Raw genomic sequence first — 20,131 nt, 5'->3', positions numbered from 1 at the left:
TGCCCATTTCAATTGTGGACTTCCTTAGTTTCTAGATTTTTATTGCTTGTTTCTGATGTGTATTAAGTTAGTTGAGGTATCCAAGGTAAATGAATTTAAGTTCTATGTTATGAAGTGTAACTAATGTTGAGCTCAATTCGAGCTATTCATACTGTCAACAACAATTGTTAGTCTGAAAAGGATACGTCAGTTGATGATATTACCGTATCAAGGTTCTCAATTAAAAATATCTTGGATATTTTAGTAATAGGATTCTTCGTGTTTAATTCCGAGTGTGATATCATTGAGGGACTACCTTATCCTTCGGAATCAGCTGTTGAGTTTAACTTAATTTTTTTGACGGTGTGGTTTGCTAATGATCTTGTGGAATTCAAGTTCATTGTAGTTAATTATGCTTTTTCATTACGGAGCTAAATGCTTTGTTGAGTTAAATTATTTTTGAACTAACTTTAGGTCTTCAGGACCGGGGTTCTTGCAGGATTTTGGAAAGCCATTAGATCATTTTGTGTCCATCTTTAAAAATCTTGTATTAAGTGTGCCTGTCCTTGAAAAGTTTCTCACTTTGACATGAAGTGATAGTCTGGAGTTTTATTTGAATAATTTATGTATATCATCAAATGGGTAGTTCATTTAGAACATTAAGGTTGGGATTTGGTACATTAGATAATTTTAAACCTTTGTACCTTACAATTTCTTCTCATTCTCAACAGGCTTTGAAGTATCTGCTATGAAAGCATCCTTCTCCCTCTCCTCGCTGGACAGATCTGGTGGGCTGTTAGCAGACTCACCGGAGCATGCGAGGCTAAGAACGGAGAAGCCCTACAACAGCCTCACCAAGAAACCAAGGTATTTATGAATATGCCTCTTCAGTGTAATTAGCATTATATTTGTTGCTGTTTAGAGTGTGTGGAATCATTTCTCTGTGGCATTATGAGTTCGCAATGTACTGTTCAAGATTTGATATGGTTGTGATTGATAAAATACTCAAGAAAAATCTAATCGAGTTCATTTTGAAGTCCTGTTAAAAGTAACTGGGAAGAAAATAATGCTACTATTAAGGCTTGGTTACATGTTAAATTAACATGTACAAGTTAATGTCTGTTCGCATGATTGATTTTTGTGGACCGGAACGGAGCATGTACGAATGCATTAACCATATTACAGTCCGGCCGTCGAGAGTTGTCCGATGACAGTTCAAAAGGAGGGGCGGAGAACCCTGCGCCTGCACGGTTTGCAGCCAATTGCTGTCCCCCAAACGCACCTCATACCCTCGCCCAGTCATACAACGTTGTCTCATGGATATGAAGCACTGAAACAAGCCTGAGCCACCAAATCAAGCCCTTTCTGCGAATCGCCAAAACAAAGGAATCTTCCTTTGGGTCCTTCACGCTCGTCGTCCCTTCTGGTTCCTTTCTTAAGGGAACCCTTTTGTTTACGTGTGGTGTGGGCGTTTCCATTTCTTACCTGGCAACCTTGCCCCCTACTCCTTCTAGCTGTCATCGGACAACTCTCGGCGGCCGGACTGTAGGACAGGCTCTATTTTCCATTCATGTGTTTGCACAAGTTGGGTAGTTACAGGATGCATTTTTGTGTTCATTCATGCATTCATACATTTAAGCTTTAACTTGTTCATTTTTATGTATCTTTTAGCAAGGCCTTTATATGTTATTTTATTTATGTTAGTTATAAGTTGAGGTTCATCATTTTTTTAAGTAATTGATGGTGTATAAAATTTTATATGGGCCAAGGGAGACAGGCCATGGTGTGCTACCAAGTGGATGGTGATAATTATTTTGCATCATATTAATTTAATTCATTTTTACATTGTGGTCATGATTATTTTCTAGATTACATCCTTTTTATCTATATTTAAACATTGACTCTGATTGGATTAATCCTTGTAGCCATGTCAAAAGCTATGGTAAGCTTATTGTCCTGATTTTTATTTCATTGGTTTATTTATCAATATTTCATTGGTTTATGTAATTTTTTCAGTAGGAAACAAAGATATTAATTTATTACCCATGTTATTAAATTCATTTTTTAGCTGATGCCTCTGAAAATGATCAGTAAGTGAGATCTTGTACTGCTTCATTCTCAATCCCAATTTATAAGTTATCTTTTTCCAAGTAGTACCATACGTCAGCAAATGGTTGAGGCTGTTGCCCTCTGGTATCCTGCCTGTTGCTCTGTGTAATTGATTGAAAGATATAGGTCATGAAAGGCCTTAGACTTGTGAGGCAGTGTGACTTCTGAAATGTGGCTTCTTCATATGATGCTGCAATTGAGATCAAATGGAACTCATTTATTTTAATGTGTTAGTTATTTTTTCTTTTGCTATGGCTTCAGATTTTAGTAATTATCCTTAGTTGTCTTGAAGGGCTCTTATCTTTTCATTGCAAAGGAAATTAATTTATGAGGTCATATCATGGAGTGCTACGACAGTAGTAGTTTCCCATGTATATACTTGGTGTTATTTGCTATTCTTCAAAGTACATATTTTATAATTATTTGAATTCTTCAATCATATTGGCAACGGGCGCTGTAATTACAGAGTATGGGAATACTTAGTAAATTTAAGTGACCGTGAGATTACTTGTTTGTGCAATGATAGAAAGTGTCAATGGCCGCTACTAATTTTCCAAGATATTCCAAAACTCTTCTTAGACTAAAAATTGACTATTAGAGAATGCATTACATTTCATTTTCTTGGCTATTGGGTTTTGTTTCTTAGTCTTTAAATAGTTCAAATAGTTTTGTCCCTCTTAGGTTTTATATTTATCTTTGCTCATGATGAGTTCATTTTGTCATTATTTCAATGAGCATTCTCTATCTTACAAACAAGGGAATTAAAATCCTAAACAGAAGAAGAAATTAAGTCATTTGTAGGATTGAATTTTACTGATTTAAGGCTTTGAATCTTTCCTGTGAAATATCCTCTCAATATCTGAACATAAGTCATTACCTCTATACCTTTGGCATTTATTCCTTAATGGCATGGATTGACCCACTGATGGTTTTTGTTGATCTGTATGATTTGAAAAAAAAGTTGGCAATTTCTCCATCTTGCAGAGGGAAAATTTGGCATTTGTAAAGCTTCTATGAGAAGCCCTTGTGCTTTTGAGATTGAGTCGCAGTTAGACTGATTGTGTGGGAGAAGTGGTAGGCAGAGTAATTGGCTTTTTGATGCCTTGACGTCCACTATTGTGTGCTCATTTTACAGGAGAGCATGGGAGAGTGAGTTTGACAACTGGAGGCACTCCTTGGGAAGTCGAGACAACGAGGACTCTTTCTTGGAACCTATTCTACCCAGGATATACACCTTCCTTATGGACAACACATTAATTGACACCTGCAAAGTAAGTTCATGTTTTAATGAGTTTGGTATTTTCTTCAGTTTTGTACTGCTGTATGTGTGGTTCACACTGTGTTGGTTCTGTTCAGATGCCACTCATGGCTGGTAAACCACTGGTTCTGGGCTTAGGTGAAGGTCAAACATTCCTGGAACTTGTATTTTAAGTTCTGAAGGATTGTTTACCTAGCTGTGGGTTGATTTTTGATGTTTGATAAGAAAGTTGATTGAGACAAAAGTGAATTTTTTGTTAGCTGTTTTAAGTATTGAACATCTGTTGTGATGCAGATATATCTTTCTTGTTTTTTTTAATTAATCCTCCTCTGTGATTTCTCTATTATGCAATGGTATGTTATAATTTCTATTATCCTCAATCAACATACTATACATTTTGTGGATGCCTTCCTTGAAATCTTTGCTGTAGACAGCTTTGAAACATAATATTTTCCTAAAAATCCAGAAGTATAATTCCTCAGCTTTCAATAAGAATTTGCATCTTAATTTTGTTGCTTAAATTTTTGATTGGTGGTTATTCTATGCAATTGTGAGAAATAATGATTTTGGCTCAATTTCTATGGACTTTTTATTTTTCCTTTATTCATTTCATGTGGTAAGCTTTCCCATTGTTCTATTTTCTTTGGGTGGTAAATTGAAACTCTGTTTCAAACTACTTGCACATGCATAATTATTTCTGAGCCCTGCATTGCCCTTGTTCCTGATACATTATTTGTAAAAATGTTGATCATTAACGCTGCAACTCACATATATATTTAACATGTGAAGGTTTATTTTCATGCGTTTTGGTGATTCCTTTAAACTCTCTCTGTAATTTTAATGAAATTGTGCTGTATTTACATAAAAATTCCATACTTTGGTAAACGTCTCATCCATTTTTTTCTGTGGCCAGTATACTGCCCACTGTAGCTTCTGTATAATTTTGATTGGGTATTGAATAGTCGTTTTTAAATATAAGATTTCCCTTTGCTTGAATTGTTCCACGTTTGAACTAAACCTAATGGATTATATTTTAATTTCTAATGTAATTTTGCACATTGAATGCAGAAATTTTATACTCAAGTTGCTTAATTTGTTCACCACTAACTTTACACTACTGTAGTGAATAGGAAGGTGGTTGCTGGATAATTGAAGAAAATTTCAAGCCTATTTGTGCTTTTTTCAAATATATTGAGGAAGTTGGCATTTTTGTTTTTATTTTCATGATTTGAAATGATATCTTCACCATAAGGTTCAGACTTCTTTCTATCTTGAAACTTTACACTTAGGAATCCCATATAGCAAGATAAAATTTTGCATTTGGATCCAAATTGGGTTTAAAAGGTCGTTACTGTAAAATTTCATTTGAATTTGACCAATAATACTACCTGTTTTGATGTGCATGCTAAATATCATAGAAACCACACAACGTATATTGAGTGCCTAAGATTGGAGATAAAAAATGACACATGATTAATGGGACAGCCTGAATTTGAAAAATTACCGCTATTTTGCATGCCGGCACTATATTCACCACCTCTGTTGGTCTGAGTGAAATTGAAGCTATATTTCAGTTATTCCTGGACTTGTATGCATTTCTCAGGAGAGATATCGTGGAACATAGCTAATGGTAATGATAAAGAAGATATCGTATTGTCCACAGTTTATTAACTGAGTACCTACTACACGTGTTTCGATGAGGATGATTGTATAACAATTGAAACAAGTTTAGTATACGGTTAATAAATTGTGGACTTGTATGTAATTGACACTTAGCACAGGTTTAGAGATAAATCTGATTTTAGAAAATCCCTGCTCTCCGATTTACCACCCCCACATCGTTGGAGAGGACAATTTTTCTGGCAGCATCACTTAGGTTGGTCTGCAGAAGAATTTGGCCAAGTAGCATGCTTACTTCTGAGTACTGTTTAACAGTACAGCCTGCCACAGCTGCCTGATTGTTTAGGATCAAAATGGTGGATGAACGGATGATGGTGGTACTTTCTTAATCTAGAGCTTTTGGTGGACAATGATTGCAGCGTCATCAGGCTAGATTAATAAAATCTGCGTGAATTCAATGCAACATCTTACATCGTGCAATATAAATAACGTACAATACTGAAATACATAATACAATCCAATAAATCTTTCACCATCCTAAGTCAACCCTTTATTGGTTTTAAAAATTGTTTATCTGCATTTCATCAGAAGAAGGTGGAAAATTAACTTAGCTATTGCCCAAAACCTGATGAATTTCATAAGTTTTTCATCATGAAATGATTGCACTATAACATGGATGAGTCCTCTTATCTTCATCTATTTATCGCAAAGGTGGTTGAAGTTACATGTATGGTTTCTAAATTCGAAATCCATTCTCATTACCCTAGAAATTGTTGTTGGAATTCACTAGTATCTTAACTTGTTCCATAATCACAGCTCTAGCTATTATTCCTTCCGCAACAATCCAGGGTGTTTTGTTTTATCAATGAATGTAATAAATAGATCCAAATGTAAATTCATGCAAGAGGGGAAGGATTATTTTTCATAATTACCCATAATGGAATTCTGGACAAGTGGTGAACAAGAAGGTAAACAAGCCGCAGTTGAAAATGGACTCTGAAACTTACTTTATAAAACATTGGTATTAAAGCAGGGGGGACGTAATTGTGGAAGATACACAATATCAAATACCATCACATGAGTCCTCTTAAGTATTCTTCTTTAAAATATTCACATTCCTTGGGGGATATATATCACTGAAATTTTCATCTCTTCTCAGAGACTGGAGGGAAAATCAGTTTTTTTCAGTGTTGAGGAACACCTAAGGGCTCCACTGTAAGACTGCTGACCTTATCAAAAATGACACATGGACCTGCACACACCACGGAACATCATCATATACAACTGGACCTGAAATATGGGACTCCATCAATAAGCATTGCAACAATATCAATGTTTACAAACTACGATTGTAATAAACCCCTACAATCTATCATAGCCAAAGCTACATAGTGCAATCATTCATGGGCCTCGTAGAATTAGTCTTGGGTGCAATAATATCATATACATATGTATGATGTATATGATATGGGTTTTGTTCCCAGCACTTAACATCTTGTTACATATTCCTCTTCACACTGGCGTAGGCCCCATCAAAAACAAGGCCACCTTAACCATTAGACTGTGGGAATGTTTTCAAACGTTTGATTTTTCTCGAATGGCCTGGTAGAGTTAAGAAAATCCCTGCTATTAGCGATCCCTACTATGAGGGAAAGTGCACTTGGGCTCTACCTGAGAGGCAATAAAAATTATGGGAAACTGAAGTAAGTAGTCAAGCAGTGGTCAAACGTTTAAAAACATTTTTCCCTCAGTCACTGTACAAAGCATTTAAAAACGTTCCCATATTCTAAGCATTAAAGATGCTTAGGTGGCATTATTACTGTCTAGGAAACATATATCCATATTTTTCTCTCATTGAAACTCGTGAAAATAACATCTTACCCATGTACACACCAAGCCACTAATATTGTTAATGGTAACGGAGGATGTCAGTGCCACCTTGTGGTTAATTTTGGCTAATAGTACTCTTTCATCCCCTCCTCCTTCAACTTGAAATCATGGAAAAAGGGATATTGGACAAGGAGGATTAGATTATCCCCAAAACATCATATTTCTCCAAGGATATGGCTAAATGTATACCAGATGGGCTATGTCTAGATTTGAACTTGTTCTAGGGCCAAAAATTTTGGGAAAAGGTGAATCGGAAGTTGTATTCAATGTCTTTTTTGAATGTCATTGTACATAATATGAATGTGATGAAATGATCAGTTTGGGTGAAAGCTGTAAAATTTTGAAACTATCTCCTTGAAAAAGTTGTTTTCTGTGTAAAAATTCACCAAAATCAAGTTGTAATTCATGTGGTATAGCAACTGATATTAAATTGAAGATGTTAGGTTTCATACCCATTCAGGTGACATTTTTTCACTATGGTTTTCACTTAGTGCCTTTATTTCTTCTCAATTTTGACCTTGACAAGGTGGTGTGGACTGCTGAGCATATTGTGCGACTATCAGTCCAAATTGTGTGCATGGTGCCACAGCCGGAGAGCAAAGCCCAAACTTTGGACACAAAGAGGTGTTCTCTCTCTCTGTCCGGTATAGTCCTCAAATTTCCACAGGGGAGAATTACACCTCGGTAGCTTAACTGGCTGAAGCACTCGACTGGAAATCAAGGGGTCCGGGTTCAAATCCTGGTGAAAGAGAATAATTTTTTTCTCTATGGATTTTTTGCAAAATTTGTTAGTGTTCATGCTTGAATTTTTTTCTGATTTAAATTCTAAGTAATGCCTTGAAATTAAATTCTAGGAAGCTGTTGGAGAATTATGCATGGATCATAAGTGGCAGCTTCTGGAGGAGGTGGCAAGGGAAGGGAAAGCTTCATCTAGTGAAGTGGAAACACTTTGTCTGGGTAAGTTATGATATGGGTGCTGACTAATGTTGTGGACTTGGAATGGATCCTGTCAGATGGTGATTCACTGTAAGTTGAGAGATGACTCATTGAAGAAGTCATTCAATTTCCCAAATATCTATTTTTACCTGTCCCTCTGATAATGTCATGCTATTAAGTTATCCATTATGTTTGTGGTTGAAGTCAAATCGTTAGCTTTATAGAAAATATTTGCCATTTAAAAACCTATCTCATAATGAAACTTCTTGTTCTTATCATTGAATGTTATGTTTTTTTAATTTTCTCTGGTAACTTTTATGAATTGACAGGTTAAAAATTTTAAACAAGAGGTACAGACATTGAAATAAAAGTGTGTGTTGTTTTATTTCTCAGAATATTACTTTAAAAGTTAATGAAAGAAATGAAATAAATCCTCTCAGATTAGAATCCCAAAACATTTCTCTCCCCTATGCTTAATTATTTTCGAGAAGTAGGTTTATGATTTTTTTTGCTCAAGGTCAATAAATTTACCTAAGGTAATAAATCAGTATTTTATGTTTCACCTATAAATGGTTGGGTGTTTTGGTGAATTCATGCAAAGAATGATGTGAGTGAATCCATCCTGAACAAATGCATCTTGCCATCCCTAATGTAGAAGCAGTAGAGAAGGAGATAAGGTGCCTGCGCCATTGGATCCGGGATATGGAGAAGAGGCTACGTCCAATGGATTTTAAGGCTGGTTTTGCCCCAATGGAATTGGAAGATAAGGCGAAAGAAATTCAGGTTAGTGTTTATCAAATTGAATACCTCTTAAATGTTTCCCTTTTGGTCCCCAATTGCATTATTTATTATTCTCCTTGTGCTTAACAAAGAATTCAGTGATACTGCAAGATTCCATGCTGTCGTATCCCGCTCGTCTTCGAACGAGATATTAGCGACTATAAGAGTCTTCTCGAATGGAAGGATCAGGTCCTGGAAATAAGGAGTCACTCTTACCCAAAATTAGTGGCATTTATTCCCCTTTTTGAATGTGCACATACGTTCCTCAGCCCTAGACTGTGACCTCCTCAGGCAGTCGCCCCCCAGCTACTAAGCACCAGCCAAGCAAGGCATGCCCTTTTAATCTCCCCCATGGGAAGGTCCAAAAATCCCTCTTATCAACCTCTGGACCGACATCCGCTGATCACGTGCGGGTCATCTCGTGGACTTGCACTTTGGACTAGCATGCCTACGTGCCAGCTCACGTGTAGCTATGGCTTCTGGATGCTACAATGCTCTAGCTCCTCATTTAGAATTAGAAGGTATATGAAGGCGGTATGCTTGCAACATGCTGGGATGTGTGTTTATCAAGATGCTGTATTTTTGTAAAACACGTCTAATGTGAGCATTCATTATTTGGAGCTCTTAAGTTATTACTTAGGTTTTTGTGTTGCTAAAATGATACCCTTTTTGACAAACTCTACTGTACTGCCATGGATGGTGATGACCGGAACGAAAAGAGATGACATTTTGATAAAGTCATTGCAACATTTTCAATTCTTATTTCTGCTTATGCAGTAGACCCTTGCTTTACAACATTTCTTCGTTTCATTGTACAGATCATATTGAAAATTCCATCTTTTGCTGAATTGTATTATTTCCATACAAGGAATCAGTTTAAAGCACAGCAGGGCATAGAATTTTTGGTGTTAAAATATGCATTTCATTAAAAAATTAGGGGTTTATTACATGAATGATGGAATACTGTGAGTGTGGAAAATAAAAGTCAGCAAATTTCGGCATTTTAAAGAGCATGCAATAAAATCAAAGTTAAATTCACTGCTTTTTGTTCTGTTAATGATGAATGTATTGAATGTTTTTGATATGCAGTTATTATAATACAAAGTAAGCTTGTTTAGGAAGACCAGAATAATCTTTCCTAATCAGGGAAACAAGTGAGAGAAATGACATTTTGATGAAAAAATCATTACAGCACATTCATTTCTCTAACATCTGTACATATATGCAGTAGACCCTTGCTTTATGACATTACTCTGTCTCTCAGGGGAGATCGTTAAGTGAATTCAGCCATATGTTGTGTAAGGGGTGCGCGGCCCGCCACCTCGAAAGTGTCGCGGGTCGCACGCCTCGAATTGCGTGTGGGTTCTTGCCCTTGGTGTCGGGAAACGAATAATCACACACAAGTATTTTAAGTTTTAACCCAAAGTCGGGATCTTGCCCTTGGTGTCGGTAAACGAATAATCACACACAAGTATTTTAAGTTTTAAACCAAAGTTTATTTCCATTAAACCCAATTACTCAATCAATTCAATGCATGAAGTAATAATGAATTTGTGCATCCAGAATAACCAACATTTAGAACATTACCCAAGTCTCGGGAAGGAGAGGAGCTGCTGGTAATGGCACGGGTGGATAGCGAGGCGCTTCGGGCACGGGCCATAAGGCCCGTGCTTCGACTCCAACTGACGGCTACATTACCGACTGCCCTGTGTGTCACTGGTTGCGTCCCTGAGTGTCACTGGTTGCGTCCCTGAGTGCGAGAGTGCGTCCTGAGTGCTCAAGTGTCAATTGCATCTACAGCGTGCCATTATATAGGGAAGTGGAACCAGGATGTTTTCGTCCAAGAGGAAGGGGAAAAGAAGGGGAAGAGGAAGTTTAGGCGTTCTAGAAAGTGAAAAGGTGCAAATCCCGAGGCATAGTTTGTCATAGCTGGCTATTCTGAGACATCACACAACAACATATTTATACATATTTTGGAAATGGAAATCCTCCATTTCCGGGTCACTACAGTTGAATTGCATTATTTTCATGTGTTGAATCAGTTTATAGAGCATCAGCATATGGAAATGTTGGTGTTATAGACTTTTTTAACCTCTTCCACTTCAATTAATTTCTGATTATCGTGCTCCTATTCTCTATTTATTTTTTCTGTGGTTCTTTTGAAATGTAATAATAGATAATGAAGTCTTATTTTGTAGTTTGTAATCAACGTAGAATAGTAAAATGAAAAGTTTTATTGAAAAATTATTATTTCAAATTTTAAGTATCTAGTTAAATACATCAAGAACAGAGCTATCACTACTCGTATAAAATCATTTTATCACTTAGCTTACTTGTCTTGCTTACTTCTTTGTTGCCGTTTAATTTCCTCTCTCATTACTTCTGGATATTGTGGTAATGCAAGCCAGCTGCTGTTCTCAAGCACTAATGCGTTGATTTTGCTATGACAGTTTTAATCAGAGATACATCAACTAGAGCTAGAGGTGCTGAACTTACCTGCCAGACTCTGTTGGGAGAATTTTGTTTTACAATTTGAAATGTGGGTTTGCTGATCTTTTTCATAAAATCAGAAACAACAAAATGGTTCTGGTCTAGGATAATATCTGATATGCTGCATTTCAGCATTGTGAATCTTATGGATTTTAATATAGATTTGATATAAAAGGGCAGGCATGTGATCAAATCATGTATTAATGAAATAGCAGGACATATGCCTGGAGGATGTGGTTATTGTGGAATACAGAATTTTTACTGGAATAATCTTTTCTCTACTATCATCATCACCACGCAATGGTCGTTAGGATGGTTTGATGAATCTCTATTATAAATTCACCTGACTACTAATGTTTTCATTCTTATATTGGTCTTCTCTTTTGTATCCTCCATCCCCTGCTCTTTAATTCATCCACGGTCTTCTGTGACGTTTTGGTCATCCATTTGTTGTTTGACGGTAGTGTTCATGAGACCGTTATGTCTTATGATGTGAATGATAAATTTATTTCATATTTTTGAGGTTATTGTCAGGCATGTCTCCACACTGCTCTTAGTACTCTTTTTGTCTGGTTTATTCCTCTAATGATTTCTTTCTTGCTTCCTTCATTCTCACTCAGGATTTCTGGGTATCAGTGATATTTATCCTCTTTTGATTTTTGTTTCAAGTTTTACATGGGCCTTGGCCTTTTCTATTCTACTGCGTGCTAATATTATGATTTTTTGTGTTAATTTTCTGCTTGAATCTTGCCCTTTCTATGTTTACTAAATACTGTTGTCTCATTGGCCAATTGCAATTTGCCAGTTCTTTCCCTTATGCATGTACACTGCTGAAGCCTTCTCTTGGACACGTCTGATTTGAATCTGTTTCGTAGGTTCAGCCTATATATTGTTCTTCACTCAAGTAATGACTTCCAGCCTAACTCATCAAGCAGTATGCTCAAACTACTCTATATATCATACAAAATGTTTAAATCTAGCTGCCCTTTGCTGTACCCTATTGATTTCCGCAATCAGTCCTGTCTCATATGGGTCCCACATGCTAGCTGTGTATTCCAAATGAAGCCTAACCGAAGACTTAAGCTTCTTTCTCTGATCTTCTTATCGCATTCTTCGAGAACTCTCTTTATAAATCCCAATTTATAATTGATTTACATGGATTTTGGGTTAGTTTTTTCCCCAAGAGAGGTCCTGAGGTATGTATTTTCCCAAGAGAGATGAGTGACTCTTAGACATTGGAAAAATTCAGCAGTTGTTGGTTTAATCCCATTAATTGTGTAGCTTCTGTAGGTTGTGTTCAGTGGGCTTTTTCCAGACATTTATGATCATGCATTTGTCAAAATTCTTTTTTAATTTTCATTAACAACACCATTCGTTAATGCCAGAAAGGTCCTTTTCTATTTCACTACTATTAGATTCTTTCACAATTTTTCTGTATAAAATTATGCTGCCTGAAGAACGTCAAACACTGCTCATGACAGCATTACTAATGTTGTTCATATATTGTGATGGTCCGAGGCAATCACATATTAAAAAAAAAATGATTCCTATTCTAGAGAGCAGATTGAACTCTCGAAACTTATCTCAGTGTCTTGTCCTCCCTTGGCCATTAAATCCTCAGAAATGGAAGATAAGAGACAATGAACTTTAAGAGAAATTCTCTATTTCCGAAAGAGTGTCAATCACGGTCAATTGTTTTGTATTTAATGGTGACGCCGTGTGTTTCGAAGGGTTCATTATTTTTTTGTTTATTGAAGGAGATGCCGTGTATGTTGAAAAGGGTTATTTCTGTTTAGTCTCTTTATTTTTTTTTCATTAATTGTGTTGTGGAAAGGACATATTTTGTTTATCTTGCCAAAGTCGTCAAAACATCCTTCATTCGATCACCTCTCAGAGTAGTAACGGGGCACAAGCGGAAACCGGGGAACCAAAACTGTGCCCTTATTTCATTTACGCGACCAAAGTCTGGTTGTGGAGGGGCATCAATCGCTCTTCGACTGTATGGTTTCATCATCCATCACGGCCGAACAGCTCTACCTTTATTTAGCGGAACCCCGACTCATCCCCGGTTAAATCCCGTGGGGAAGATAACTAGGCCCAAACCTGAGAAGTAAGGGGAGTGAATGACACCACTACAATGTAGAGACCAAATCTTCTATCATAAGCATCTTCTGAAGCCTTTTAAAAGTTTTCTCTCATTTTTCTGTGAACTTCTTCATTATTCACTCCTTGGATTTTTTTGATTTCTATTCTTGCTGCATAATATCTGTCAGTCTCTCTGCCATGACTGCTTTTTCTTTCATAAATCTCAGGATGATAATTTTTCCCCTAGGGAATTCACTCCACAAGCTAACTCTTTGACGTCATGGCCTTTTTAAGTGACAATATTGTAAATTATGGACAATGTTGCTCAATCCACTCATTAATTATAATTGTATCTTCACAGTTGGGTTCGGATTTTAATCACTGCTCCTAATTTATGAAAAACTAGGGATAATGGTTCTGTCATTAAGGAACACTACAATGTCTTTCCAAATTTGGAGCATGTAATTCCAATCAGTGCTGTACATACATAGCCTACCCTGAGTCTGAAAACTTAATGAATGTCTGTTTCCATACATGCACAATGAGCAACTATAGGGCCAGTATTGATTATCGTTTTTCCTGAATCCAAATTGGTCTTCATCTGTGCAAATCATCCTTTTCTACTTCACCTTTCTCTTTCACTATTTTTGTGTTGAATTTGCCTCTATTTTATGACTGTTGCAAATTTTCTTTCCATACCTTCACTTTCTCTTTATTTTCCATCAAAAGATCTACATTCTTGTCCTTAAGTTCATAGCATCTTGATTTCATTATGTCAAAGTGGTTTCTCAATATCCTAAAGGCAGCTTCTAATCTTCATGCCAATGTCTCTTATTTTTTCTTGCTTTGTTACTCATTTTATCCCTTTGCCCTTACTTGTACTTACGCCTGTTTTCTCTAAACTCTGAGATGGTTCTTGGTCCATAGGTTCCCCATAGCAGAAACTTTTCTCCTCCCAAGAATTCAACACCTTCTCATAGTCCATGTTTAATATTTTTCGTACTATCCTACCCTGATTCCTTGGTCAGATCCTTTACTGTCTTGTTCTGTTCAACAACTCCTCATGAAATATAAGCTAATTCTGGTCTTCTTAAATTTTTTTCTGCTTCAATTTATCATTCTCCAAATTCCCCAATTTCTTGAATTTTAAGAACCATTTCATCATATCTAAATTATGGTTGCTGTTGATATTTCCACCGGGCAGCTTATACAATTCTACACTTACATAGTTCCCAAATCTTTGCTTCGCCATCTTAATTGTTTTTAATTCTTTTTTGTCACCTGACATCTTCCTAGTTAATATCCTTCAGTTTTGGATTTTTAATAATGTCCCCACTGCTGATAACTACACAGAATTCCATAGTCTACCACACCTTTCATTTTGATTTCCTGTTCCAGATACTTCAGTCATTTTTCCATCCAGGTGGTTGCCTCTTACCCAGATCATGTCATCTTTGCAGGTTTTGGTCTCTACCTTATCGAGGCTTTGGCCAATACCACTTAGGAGTGCCATTGCTTTTCTTACCTTTGCATCTAGGGTCAGCCCTCTATATGCAACCCTGTGGATGCACTTGATGACCTTAAGCCTTGCCTTGAGAGTTTAATTATAGGCGAGAAATATTTTTGTTGAACTTCATCCGGTGACTTCTCTAAATGTAGGAAAATATTTTCCTTAATAATTCTGCTAAAAAAATTTTACTCTACCCTTTACACCATTGACAGTGTCTAATTCCTTATTAGGGAAGGAATCCTTAGATCTAATCAATTAAACTATTATTATGAAAATATTTTATGGCCACATGTGTGCTAAAATTTGCACATTACCAACACTGATGGAAACCCTCCCTCTACACAATAGAAAAGTCCTACTGCTTGTTTTTTGTCTTCATCATGCTGGAGCACCATTTTTGTCTGACCAGCTTAAGATTTTTGACCTTTTTGCTCTGCAGTTGCTCCCTGGATTCTAGTCCAGTTAAGCTACCCTTTATATGAATAGTTTTTCTTTTGTAACCTCATTATATTTCTATGTTTTAAATTGAAATCATTTCTTATTATGCTCTGATAATGTGATTGTAATAATTATTTCTTTCATTCTTTCATAATTCATTGTGAAAAATCATAAGTTAACAAGAGTATGATACAACATACTGTTGCATTGACTTAGTCTACAAGAGAGTTGAGGCTTCATAGGCATCTTTGGATGTGGCTAAAAATTCAGCTTTGCTCTTGTTTATGATTATAGCCCAAGTGTTGCTAGAACCAATGTGGATCAGCTTTTAAAGTATCAGAACTTATTAAAGGGTGTGAAATATTTAAATAGATTCTGAAGTATTTGTATAAAATATGGTGAAATTCGCCGTAGAAAAATCATTTGGCTTAGCCAGGATTTGAACCAGGATCTTCCGATATTTGGTCAGTTACACCAGTGGCGCAGCAAAGGGGGGGAGGGGTTTTGGGGGTTAAAACCTCTCCTCCCCAGAGCTCAGAGAAATATTTAAGTTCAATCCATTTTACTTAATTGGATTGATATTACTAAAAGAATAGTGTAAGAATTAATAAAATATCCCTCAGAAAGCCGTAAAACTCACCATTTTGAACCGTTTATCTTATAATTCCGCAATTTAACAATCTTGCACCTACCGCTTATCCTAGTGGGTATTCCATACTACCACACACCCCGGTATTAGTTGCACCTAAACCCCCCCAGCCTTAATTCATAGCTGTGCCCCTGAGTTACACCACCAAGCTATCAACTTCCAAGGCAGATCTGTGATTGTGTTTACCGAACATCTCAAGTCCACACTGTGGCCCAGGAGTCGGAGGTTGTGCTTACTAAGCCATTGTTGGAGAAATAAAGCCCACTTAGTTGATTTTCTGCTACAGATGTTTCACTCCTGGTGTACATAACTTAGCAGTCATGCACTTGTCTATTTCTTGTTTTATCCTCTGCTTTGAAAATATTTATCATTAAATATTTTTAGTTCTCCATAATTATTTAAGAAACTCCCTGTGTGTAGCCATTGGACCCTTGTTGTGTGAGGTTTTTAGAAATTATCAGAAAATGAACTGGCCCTCCTCACCCTGAATGGGTGCTCTTTTGTCGTTTATCTAAACCAGTTATAGAGTTGAAAATCTGAGTGACAGATATCAATGCAGTGTCAAGATTATAAATTCAGGCATTACTTAAAATTCCATTACTGCTTGTAAATACATTTTATGCTCGGTCTTGAGAATAGGGTAGTTTCCTTCATCAATGAAAGCGAAAGGCATTGATTGCAATTCGTTACCCACCATTAGTATATTCTTAATATACAATTTATTTGGTTTTAGAAATCCCAGTTTACATGAATGTTAATGGTCAATTTTAACCTGATTTGAAAAGTGCCAGATTGTCAGCCATACGATGCCACTCCATGTGACATCACGGGGCCCAGATGCTTTCCATATGCTTTCTTTTATGGCATTTGGGGCCCAGTCATAAGTTTTACATCACCTGAGATTATCTATGCATGCATGGGGTACAGAGCTCAGGGAAACATCTCTTAATAATCGCCTATTAAAATTGCCTATGGTCGGAAAGTTTCCTTCCTTTGATAGGGTATTAATTATCCTTATTTAAGCCAAGCGCTACCTGCTAGCCGCCTGCATTGTAGTGACGCTCATAGCCTCACACCAAGGTGGCCTCACAGGGCGGCAGCCAGAACCAGAATGACGTCACATGGGCTTTTCCCAGCATTCATACTTAGCAGTCGAATTTTTGCGTGCTTGAAAATTTTCACTTTTCATTGAATTGCGAAAAATAGATATAGTCATCTTAGAATCTAAAAGTGTGAAATACGTACTCCAGGAGTTATAGTCTTTCAATTTAGGCAATTAAAAAAAAAAGGAAACCACCCTATTGATGACCATCATCAGTTAGTTGTCCAAGGATTTGTTTGATGTAGATCTCCTCTCAATTCTTCTATCAGCTTATCTCTTCAAATTAACATTAGTATTATCCGTGACATCCTTTTTCATTCAATTGGTTTATCTCCACAAGGCCTTCGTTAGCTCATCTTCATGTCCACTTGTTTAATAATTGCCTATGTCATATCTAATGGTGTCAGCAGTCAGGTTGCCTTGTATTCTTAGAATTTTTAGAACACCTCTCATCTCCTTATTTTCATAGGATTCCCTCATTGCTACTCTGTTGATCCATTTTTCAATAGCCTATGGGGAAACCTAGAAGGTAATTAAATATGCAGATGGACAGTCCATATGTGATAATTTTCATAGCTATATTTTTTTTTTGAGGTTAGCTTTAGTAAGACAGGGAGGGTAGAAAATACAAGAATTGGGAAAGATTGGCTAAGGAAATATGATGGGTTGAAAATCCAGTAAACATCCTAAAATGGTGGTACGGATAGTAATTGAGTCTATCTGTATTTAGTTAATTAGTGCACAGAACTATGTATGATAGTTTTTAAAATTTTAAAATATAAATACCATTACATGATAAACCGTCAAGTATTTCATTGATAATTTAAGACAGCTGTATACATTTCTAAGAGTTGGAAAGAATTTCTATATTTCTATTGCCTCATTTTACTATCCAGCTTCTTATGAGCGGGTCCAAATTCAAAAAGCAGCCGTGTACATTCTATGTTTTTATGGCATTTTTATGACTAATTTTATGCTCTAACATACATTTAGTTGTGTTAATTTATTATAAAAATGTAGGCATTTGTTATATTATTGGTGCTATTCCAGTAAATTGTAATAGCTACTTATCTACATAGTGAAACCAGTTTTTTTTAAATACCAGCATACTAGTAGGACCAAGGTTAATTTGCAAAATCATCGTGTAAACATTCCTTAGCCTATAGAATATTTCAACTATATTATTTTTCGGAAGAACATTTGATTGTTAAGAGTTCGAAATTGATGGGGTGACAGTCTGTGGTAAATAGCCTGTTTCTTTATGCATTCCTTAACGTCTCGAATACTTTAATAAATGGTAAGCAAAGCATTATATTTATTTCTCCCAAGGGATAAAGCAGTGGGAAACTTTCTTAAGGGTCTGGTGAAGTTTTGTTGGATTCCTTCGCCTAAGTTCTCCGCCCTGTCTTCCATTTAGTGGCTTTAATAAGCGGCGGTGCACCTTTTGCGGTTTTCCGGCGATCGTATCGGAATCATTCGATGACTCGTTGGAGTGAGGACGGACCCCGGTGCGTTGACTCTTCGCAGCCGAGTGGCCTGACTGGTGTGGTCGCCCTCGAGCTGGGAAGATTTTTTCCCTCCGGTGCCGCTCGCCAAGATGGTGGGAGTCTAGATGTAGCCGTGGCGGCGGAATTGGGTAACCGCGGTGCGGAGGCCATCTCGCCATCTGTGAGGGCGTTTTCGCCTTTATTCACGCTCCATTTCGTATTCGTCCCCTCTTACGCGCCGGACCAACTCGTCTCGTCCACAAAAAATACTATCTCCTCATCATCTCCCCTTTTCACGCAGGGCGGATTGCACGAAATCACATAACCCGACTCCTCCACAGGTAGCAGCAAAGAAAGGTTTTTATGGGGGTGGGTAGGGAGTGTTCTAAAGTGTGGTAATGAGGAACTTGCATGGGTCGTAGATTGCTCTAAAAACTATTTTGAATAAGTCAAATGGATACATTAGCTCGCAAAAATACCTTCAGTTTCTCCATTCAACATCAAAAGAAATAAAAAAATTGCATTTAAAATCGAGAAATATTTCTCTGAGCCGACCACTGCGCGAAGACACCCGAGCGTTGCCGAGGCCAGGCGTGACGTCATAGGTGCCTAAACAACCGTGGGGAGTAGGGAAATACGCTGAGCGCTTGGTGTAAAATTTGTTTTGAGGGAGTATTTAGCCGCTCACCGTCACTTTATTTTGTTCTGTTATTCTTGGGCAAGTTTTCCTATTGCTATTGTGCCTAGATTATTACTTGGGATATTAATAATGCGGCATCGGGATGATGAAGTACAAGCGTTTCACTTCGTGTGTTTTAGTTATCAGAAAAATGGATGATAACGTTGCCACTCGTTCGAATAGTACACCTGAAATTCATCTACGTCTACATAATACCCCGCAAGCCGCCTATAAGGCGTGTGGCATGGGATGTTAGGACACCAGCCTTTTTTTTAGGACACCAAAAATTGATGCCATGACCCTCATGGAATTTGTTAAGACAAATTATTGCTACACGTTGGCGGCAAATCGAGTTGTATAAGAAACTTATAATACTGGAGGATAACGATCGTAAGCTGTGCTGTTGACATTAGAGTAAGCTGTGCTGTTGAATTTGGCAACGCCGGATTAGCGGAGAAGGTAGTCCTATCCGTCCTACGGTACGAACATGGCCATGGGTACGAATTCACAGCAAAACAGTCTGCACACAATCCACATGTGAGATCGCGATCGGTTCCGCTGCCAACACACACACAAGCTACAACCTATTTCAATAATATAGGTAAATCCATAAACAATATACTAGCATATACCATAAAAATATAGCGGGAAATAGGCAAATACTCGTATCAAAAACTGGTGTCACTGTCACATTCTTATATTCATCACGTACAACTTACAATAACAGAACTCGTTATGATGAATACAACTATTTATTCACTGATTTAAACCCTTAAATTAGCCCACATAAGTGACACAGGTGACATTTCTCACTACTATTCGTTGAAATAATGGAAAAACAAACTTCACGCACAGTTTTTATTTCAATAGCGTGATCGTGAAATGTCATATCTACGGTGAACAACGGAGATTAACACGCCACTGACAAGTTTTACACTACTGTTCGACATTTATCGATAGCGTAATAGCACTTTTTACAATTCAATCACGATGGAACTCTGATAACTCTTGGCCGATATTTTTCAACCTTGTCAAACTTTGTGCATTACAACCACTGGCACTGTGATTATTAGCAATAGCTTAACGGGAGACGTCACGTTGAAAATAACACTATTTTGG

General features: G+C 37.0%; 1 protein-coding gene across 3 annotated transcripts in view; it reads left to right on the top strand.

Moving 5' to 3' along the window:
* LOC124157751 overlaps nucleotides 1-20,131 on the top strand; it is a 712,413-nt gene that overhangs the window by 356,610 nt on the left and 335,672 nt on the right. For all 3 annotated transcript variants that reach the window (XM_046532751.1, XM_046532752.1, XM_046532750.1), the window contains 4 exons: nucleotides 711-846; nucleotides 3,224-3,359; nucleotides 7,711-7,813; nucleotides 8,448-8,575. In XM_046532751.1, coding sequence (XP_046388707.1) covers nucleotides 711-846; nucleotides 3,224-3,359; nucleotides 7,711-7,813; nucleotides 8,448-8,575 — 503 coding nt within the window. The remainder of the gene's footprint in view (nucleotides 1-710; nucleotides 847-3,223; nucleotides 3,360-7,710; nucleotides 7,814-8,447; nucleotides 8,576-20,131) is intronic.

This window comes from Ischnura elegans, chromosome 4 (assembly GCF_921293095.1).
Source record: "Ischnura elegans chromosome 4, ioIscEleg1.1, whole genome shotgun sequence".
Lineage (NCBI taxonomy): Eukaryota > Metazoa > Arthropoda > Insecta > Odonata > Coenagrionidae > Ischnura > Ischnura elegans.
This window is presented reverse-complemented; position numbering and strand designations above follow the sequence as displayed.